Source organism: Equus asinus, chromosome 13 (genome assembly GCF_041296235.1).
Source record: "Equus asinus isolate D_3611 breed Donkey chromosome 13, EquAss-T2T_v2, whole genome shotgun sequence".
Taxonomy (NCBI): domain Eukaryota; kingdom Metazoa; phylum Chordata; class Mammalia; order Perissodactyla; family Equidae; genus Equus; species Equus asinus.
The window spans coordinates 39,827,824-39,835,693 of NC_091802.1; the positions used below are offsets into that span (position 1 = coordinate 39,827,824).

A 7,870-nucleotide genomic window follows, 5' to 3' on the forward strand; every position below is an offset into this window, starting at 1 on the left:
CAAACTGACCAGATGGAGAGGTGTGCCCCCAGCCTTGGCAGTATTTCCACCCCAGCCCCCAAACGAGCACACACCACAGAAGCCAGCTCAGCTGTGAACTATTGGATTTGAGACAGGAATAGAACAAATCGGGGGGCTAGAGAATGAGGGGGGGAGAGAGTGGTTTAAATAGGGGAGGACAGGGAGGTTCAGTGATGGGGGAGGGAGGCAGGTATTTACAAGAAGGCTCGGGGGGCCAGAGGCTCATCTTGGAATATTTTATAACAATATAAATAAGATTCTGGTTTGCTTTTCCTTTTCGTCTCGTAAAGGAGAGAGAAGTGCAGAGTTCGATTCTGTACAAGGGGGCAGCGGCAGAAGGCCGGCCGGGCGGGTCACTGGGCGTCCACCCGGAAGGACAGCAGCTTCTCGGAATGCATGTTGTTCAGGGTCCGCAGGTCCGGCAGCTTGAGCAGCAGCTTGGTGAAGCGGGAAGTCTCCGAGGGCCGGTTCTTCAGCACCAGAGCCCGAAGAGCCCGCAGCAGCGTCTCCTGGAGCTGCTCCACCGAAGCGGAATTCTCCATGCCCGAGCGGTCTGTGGGGAAGACGACAGCAGTGAGGCAGGCTCCCTGAGCTCCTCTGACGAGGAACCGGAGGTCTGTGAGGACGTGGCGGGCAATGCAGCCTCTCCCGGGGAAGCCCCTGAGAGGGCTGACGGGGAAGGAGGAGGCGGGGAGCACGACTCCTTCTCCCAGGCCTCTGCCCCGAGAGCAGGAGGTGTCTGAGCACTGGGAGCATGGGCTCAGCAGGGCTGGTCACCTCCCACCCCACCAGGCCACTCTCCTTCCCTGAAGAGGCCAAACATGTCCAGGCTCCCTTGCTCTTTGCTCCGTAGTTCCCTCTGCCTGGGATGCCCTTCCCCCTCTCTTTGCCTGGCAATATCTTACTTGTCCTTTGAGGCCCCACTCAAGTATCACCTCCTTCCCCAGCTCCCCCAGGCAGAAATAGTTGTCTGTGTTTCCAAAGCCCTTGGTTCATGCTTCTACTGTGACACTTATCTCACTGTTTTATAATTAGTCGGGCATGAGTCTGTCTCCCAAGCTAGACTGTGTCTGAATCATGTCTGTATCCCCAGTGCCCGGTGCAGAGCCTGGCATAGAGTAGGTACTCCATAAAAGGTGTGTTGAATTGAACTGCGTCCGCCTCCTCCCCCGGGTCAGGCTCAGGCGAGAGCTTGACCTACCTGCAGAGACAAGCACCACCGCGGTGAAGAGGCCCAGCTCCTCCTCGGTAAGCGCCAGGGAGTTGAGCTTCTCGCTGAAGTCGAACATGGCGTTGAGCAGGTCTCCCATGCCCATGGCGCCGAGCTCCTGCAGGCTGTATGTGGTGCGGCTCAGGAACATCACTGTCTGGTCCTTCACGTTGAACAGCGATGCGAAGCGCACCATCAGCACCTAAAGGGGGGACAGTTATCCAGGGTGGGGTGGGAGGAGCACTTGCCACATTGCCCCTAAAGTTTTTGGAGAGGTCTGCTGATGCTGCCTTAGATTTCTCAGAAAAGAATGGGGTAGTTTCTGAATGGGCAATGGGGGGGCCCAGGTGGAAGGATGGGGAACATCCCACTGGCTTCAGTGTCCAGCAGGCCTGAATCTGAGTCTCAACTTTGTCACTGCCTGTGGCCTTGGGCAAGGCACTTCACCGAAGTGAATCTGCTCATGCCTAGATGGGGGTAGCAGTGTACCCTAAGGTGTTATTTTAAGGTAATGGGATGTGATTAGACCCCAGCTGAGATGACAGAAGTCCTAGCCATCCTGAGGCAGAAATGGGAGGGATCCTGCCCCCTCCTTCCTCAGTCAGTTTGTAAGGACAAAGATACTGGGGTTCCAAACCCTCTCAGAACCCATGCCTACCCCAGACAGCAAGCCTTTCTGCTGGATCCTTCCCAAAGTCAAGAGCAAGGAGCACAAAGGGTAACTCACCTCAAAGGTGCCAGCCTTAAGCAGGGTGACCTGGTCATGCTGAGAAAGATCACGGAAGCCAGGGATGTGCTTGGCAAACTCCACCACCTCCCGCACAGCGGGAGTGAAGCTCATGGAGAAATCCTCCCAGATCTCTTGCACGGTTCGCCCACTGCGTCCGTGTGGGTACATGTTCATGGGACATGCCTGGAGGAGAGAAGGATTTGGGGAGGGAAATATCACCAGGCTGGCTCAAATGGGCTCCCCCAGCATGGCTGGTCCCCAGATTCTTCCTGGGTTAGGGGCCCTGGCCCTGGAGAATTGGGCTTTCAGGTAAAGTAGCAATCAGGTGCCAGGTGGAGATCAGGGATTCCCAGGCAGGGCCCTGACTGCAAGGCTGAGCATCCTCCCCTGGGAAGAGAATATTCTGCACTTAGCCTCCAGGCACACCCAGCTGCCCTGTGCTAAATCCAGTCTTCCAGGCCCCCTGCCCCCTCAGTCCAGTGCCCTCACCAGCAGAACATTCTTGGAGTTGCCCTGCCGTGGACCGTTGGCAGGTGCTTCGTCTTCTGGGGCCGGGTACACGTGGGTGGGACATAGACGGTGCCCATTGCTGTTGGGCTGGTGGCAGCTGTGGTGGACAGGGCCAGGGGGCCAGGTGGGAGGGTAGGAGGAGGGAGCCTGGTGTAAACCATTCAGGGCCTCATTATGACGCTGGGCAGCCATGATGTTGTTGTCATTGGGGACAGTTGGGCAGCCCTGACTTTCCCAGTGATGTGGGATGGTGGCCGGAGGGCTGCCTGATGCACGGTTGGCATTGAAGTTGCCAGGTGAGGTGCCCAGCTTGTCATGGGCATAGGTGAAGATCTCTCGGTGAGCCCGGGCCACCTGGGATATCACATCCTCCACTGTGGGCTCCGGACTTGGGGACCGGGGAGGCGTCAGCTGTTGTGGGAACTGGGAGAAGCCCACTAGGGGTGAGGGGGCTGGAGCTGGCGGTGGGGAGGGGCCCATGGGGCCTGGGGTCGGGTGCTGGGTGGGCGAGATCTCCAGCGGGCACTGGCTGCTCAGCTGGTTGTTGGCCAGGTTCATGGCACTCTGCATCTCAGCAAGCATCCGCTGCTTCTCTCGTTTGGGGATGCGCCCAAAACGCACAGCTGTGACAGGATGAGAGCAGTGTCAGGAAGTTCTCATACACACTCACATGCTTCTCTTCCTTCCTTCCTCCTGAAAGAGCGAGACCCTGAAGGCTGGGGGTTCCACATCAGAACTAAACCAGCAAGGTCACACCCATTGAGGGGGTTTTCCAAGTAGGGATTGCAGTAGGAGGTAACCTGAGGCACTAATGGGCAAGAAGTGTGTCTTTACCCAAGAGGATGAAATATGGGCATGCCCTATGCAGATGAGACTCACAGTACGATGTATCTCCATTTGGGACTTTTTTTTTTAAGGGAGGGATTAATTCAGAAACTTTGGGTGGAAGGAAGGGAGAGGGTGTGTGGGATGACAGTGTCGCCTCACCATCTCGAGACATGCCCACGGAGAGACACTTCTTGAAGCGACACTGCTGGCAGCGGTTTCGATTGATGCGGACGATGGAGCAGTTCTCATTTTTTAGACACCTTTTGTACTGGATGTTCTGCTGGATGCTCCGACGGAAAAAGCCCTGGAGGGCAGGAGCAGCAAGTGAGCATCTCCGTCTAGGCAAAGCCTATGTGTCCTGTGGGAGGAGGTTGCCTGCCCCTGACCTTACCCGTAACCGGCCTCACCTTGCAGCCCTCACAGGCATGCACACCATAGTGGAAGCCCGAGGCAACGTCCCCACACACTTTACACAGTAGCACCATGCCATTCAGCTCTGTGGGAAGAGGGGCAGCGGGTGAGCAGGAGGGCTGTCCAAGTGGCCAGAGATGGGGGTCTTCTGGGCTGGAGATTCTGGGGGAAAAGCTGAAGAGGAGCTCCAGTATCTAGGGGGCACTCGAAGGACCAGACTGGGATGGACAGAGGCTGGTACAACTCTAGGAGAAACACCTGAGGCCAAGGTGGGCCCTGGGAATAGCTGTGTCACATGAACCCCAACTCCCAATCTAAGCCTGGCCACCTTCCCTTCCCCTAATTCACCTGGAAATTTACTCACTGGTGATGTTGCTGGTGCTCTTGCTGGGGGATACTCGGCTGCTGTCTTCCAGGGCTACTTGTAGACCCCCTGGGGGGCTCCCATTATAGAAGGAGGAGGAGGAGGAAGACGACGATGAGGAAGATGAAGAAGGGGAGCCATCATCACTCAAGCTGGGTGGAATGCTCCCAAAGGAGCGGCCTGGGTCCTGCGTGAGGGAGCCAGTGGGTGACGGTGGGAAGTAGGCGGGGCAGCCTTGGGTCAGGGACTGGAAGCTGCCATTCGAGCTGTCACTGTAGAGGGACTCGGGGCTGGTGCGGCTTGGGGAGGAGCCACTAGAGCCAATGTAGGTGATGACACCACCTGGCAAGAGAACACAAGAGAAGGTGGTGTCAGCTGCCATATATCTGTGGTCCTAGGACACCACCCTGCTCACTCCCCACTTGCCTCCCCCAAACACTGCTGGACACTCAGAAGTTAACCATGTGGAACCCCTAATCTTGGGGTCCCCAGAAGAGCGACAGTAAGCAACTCCCCAACACATACTAGACATAGCACGGCCAAGCAACACCCACGACCCTTTGCAGGGTACATTCAGCTTCTGCCTTAGATGTGTGGTAGTTCCGTAGAGGATGACCCCTGTGGGCATCTCACATATGTGCCCCCTGCCCTGGGTGCCTTCCTGGGGAATACTGACCACAGCTAATGAATTAAGTTGCCAGCAGCAGACCAGGGGATGGGATAAGCAGCTGAAATGCATTCATAATGCCCAGGCTTCCCAAAAAAACAGCTGCCGATTTTAACACAAAGACCATTCCAGGGATGAGACCATGGAGGGGCAGCCAGCCAACAGTGAGGAGAGTGGAGGTCTTATAAGAGTGAAACAGTCACATTCGCCCAAAACTGGAAAACTGAAGGTACTGAACCTGGCCTCCAAGAATATGAGTCAGAGTGGATTCTACCTCTGAGTCCAGGAAGGACTTAGCAGTCAAGTTGCAAGAAGTGGAAGTGAAGAACAAATTGTTCAGCCTAAGGCTTTGGAATTCCCCCTTCCAGATCTCTCAGCCTGGTGACAATGACCTTGGCTTTCTGGCCACTCAGGGACTTTGGCCTTCTGGTTACATTGCCAACTAGGTGGCCGTGTTCCCATGGTATTAGCAGGAGACAAAGGTGACCTGCCTGCCACACCCTTGCCAAGCACCTAGCAGAGAGGGAGAAGGGAGGATCCCAGGACACGTGTGAGCTGATACAGGCCATGTCACCGTGTCGCCAGAGGCACATGTCTTGCTCACCCACTGACACACACTAAGCTGGGCAGGGCAGCCCTAAAATAGCTCAAGGTTGGTCAGGGTGAACCCAGCTCCCTGTAAAGAGTTGCACAACAGATCAGCTCCTGCAGTTTCAGGGCTGAGGTGGGGGATGGGGTATTTATTTGTCTGTGAATGAACTTGACCTACTTCACCCAGCCCCAAAAGGGGAGTAAGACCTTCCTCCGAAGAGATTTCCAACCTGGAAATGAGAGGATGCTCAAAAGAGTCTAGTTCTAGATTTAGATCTGTCACCACCAACTTGATTTGTAACCTAGAGGAAATCAATTCCCTTCTAGGAGTCTCAGTTTTCCTTTCTGTGAAAAAACAAAAACCATGAAAGAGACGAGATCTTTTTAGCGATGTTCTGGGATGTAGTTGTTTGCCTCCTTAGGGGGCAGACTGCTGTTTGTTTGGTAGGAGTAGGAGAAGAGTGTTTGCAGGACTAAGAAAAGTGATGCTTGGGGAACAGAAAGAGTTTGGAATGTGGAGAAGCTGAGTGTAAAGGCAGTACAGTGAACTAGGTGCTAAGGGAGTGAAGAAGAAAAGAGTGAGGAGAAGGGTGGCTACATCTGAGATCCCTTTGAGGAGTGTAAACATGAGGCCAGGAGAGGTCAGGGATAGCTCCATCTTACTCCGCTCTGCTTGGGTGACAGAGAGGAGGGGGGGCCGGGCAGGCGGACAGGAAAAGGAGGCAGGCGGGGGCGGTGAGTCAGCTCAGCTTCACCCAGATCTCGGCGGGGCGGGGCGGGAGCTGGGCCCTCAGCCGGCCTCACGTCGCCGCTCCACGTGTGCCTTTTGCACGTGGCTCCCCAACGAGGAACCCCGGAACTCGAGGCCCCGCCCTCTCCATTTCCCGTCAATCAGGAGCCGCAGGCCCGCCCCTGACCCGCCCCTCCCCGGCGTCGGGGTTGTCCGGTGAGCCCCGAAAGCGAGCTGGGCCTGGACTTCCGAGGGGAGGAGAGAATGGAACACGCGTTGCCGGGGCGACCGGAGGGGCGGAGCTCATTATGTAACGGGGCCGGGAGGCAACGACCAATGAGGTGGCGGCCACGGCTTCTGCTGAATGAAAACAAACGCAGCACGTGGGCCCGGCTCCGCAGCCATGTGAGCCCTCCGGGCCACCCGGGAGCTGTGGGTGTCCTCCCTGGGGCCGAGCACCACTCTCCCGGCTCCTCAAGTGCCGCTCTCTACTGTCACTGAGGATTCCCCAGTGAGATCCGACCCATTCCCCCAGCCCCTCCTGCCAGGAGCCCCGATCGCCCCACTCCTTCTCAGGTTCCCTTGAGCCTGCGGGAACTAGGGGAAGAGGAAGAGAGGAAGGAGGGGGTCTCTTTCCGAGAAGGCCAGGCAGGCCACAGCTGCAGGAGGTGGACAGATGGGGGCGTCTCAGGGCACTGCTCCAAAGCTCCCAGTCCCTCTCAACGGTTCCTCACCACCCGTACCCGCTCTCCATTTCCTCCTGCCCGTGATCCGAGTCCTTCAGGCTCAAGGGAGCGTTGGGACCCCGAGGCGGTGGTGGGGCGCCTGTGGGCGCATTCCCAGGCCAAATAGCCTGCTCTGGAACTCCCAGCCTAAGGCCCCTCAGCGCGCTAGCAAATCCCCGGGCCGAGGGAGTCCCCAGTCCCTTACAAAGTTCCCGTTGTCCTAGGGCACAGATGGAAGTGAGGAGACAGTGACAGAGAAAGGATGAGGGTAAAGGAACCTCAGTACCTGTGTTGTTGTTGGAGTCCAGGGTCGTCATGTCTTCACCAGGTGAGAGCAGTCATTCAAACTGGACCTTGACACAAACTGGAGGTTGCAATTGCCGCCGTCGCCCCCTGGGCACTGGCTGAGGGCGGGGAGTGGACCCCGCGGCTCACGATCGGGATCCGAGGCACCCTGCAGCAAGGTCTTGGGGTGGCCGAACTGCAGCCCTGCAGAAGGGTAGGACGCTGAGGCAACGGAGGTCTGCTTTGCATGGGAAGAGCAGAGAGTATGGGGGAGGAGGGGCGAGGGGGATCAGCCTGCAGTACTTCTGGCTAGAAGGTAGCAAGGAGGGTCAGGTCTCTGCAGTGCACGGGGTGCCACTGCCTGACGGCTCCGCAGCGCTGCAGGGTAGCGAATCTGGAGCTCCCGGTGCAAAAGTTCCAAAGGGAGAGAGGTTGCAGTCAGGAAGTAAGTAGGTGATGGGGAGAAACGGGGCACCCAGGCGCAAAGAAGCGAGACGTGTGCTCTGCTACGTTGCCTCGGCAGCAATATTTCACTCTGCCAATCTCAGCCGCCTTTTGCCCCAGCCTTTTTCCCTGGGACAGAGGGCTCTGCGCAGGCGCCAGCAACCCAGGGTTCCCGGGCCGCACGCGGCACTGGAGCAGGTACCATGTGATCCCAGGGAGCGCCTCGTGCCCCAGTGACACACTTTTCCAACAGTAGGCACGTTGAGCTCCGTGCGCCTGCGTAGCGCTAAGGCTGTCGGGATTTGTAGTCCACGGACAAAGTGGGCGGATTGCGTATATTTCCCCCCCTTTTTG

At 57.2% G+C, this 7,870-nt stretch overlaps 1 protein-coding gene across 1 annotated transcript; it reads right to left on the reverse strand.

The window, feature by feature from the left end:
* Positions 1–235: 235 nt before the first annotated feature.
* On the reverse strand, positions 236–7,619 carry NR1D1 (nuclear receptor subfamily 1 group D member 1). Its single transcript, XM_070483211.1, has 9 exons — positions 7,376–7,619; positions 7,074–7,276; positions 4,075–4,416; positions 3,707–3,795; positions 3,459–3,603; positions 2,451–3,094; positions 1,959–2,144; positions 1,223–1,433; positions 236–574 (listed from the first exon to the last, which is right to left on the reverse strand). Exons 2-9 carry the CDS (start codon positions 7,102–7,104, stop codon positions 375–377), a joined length of 1,848 nt encoding a protein of 615 aa, XP_070339312.1. The 5' UTR covers positions 7,105–7,276; positions 7,376–7,619; the 3' UTR covers positions 236–374.
* Positions 7,620–7,870: the final 251 nt, after the last annotated feature.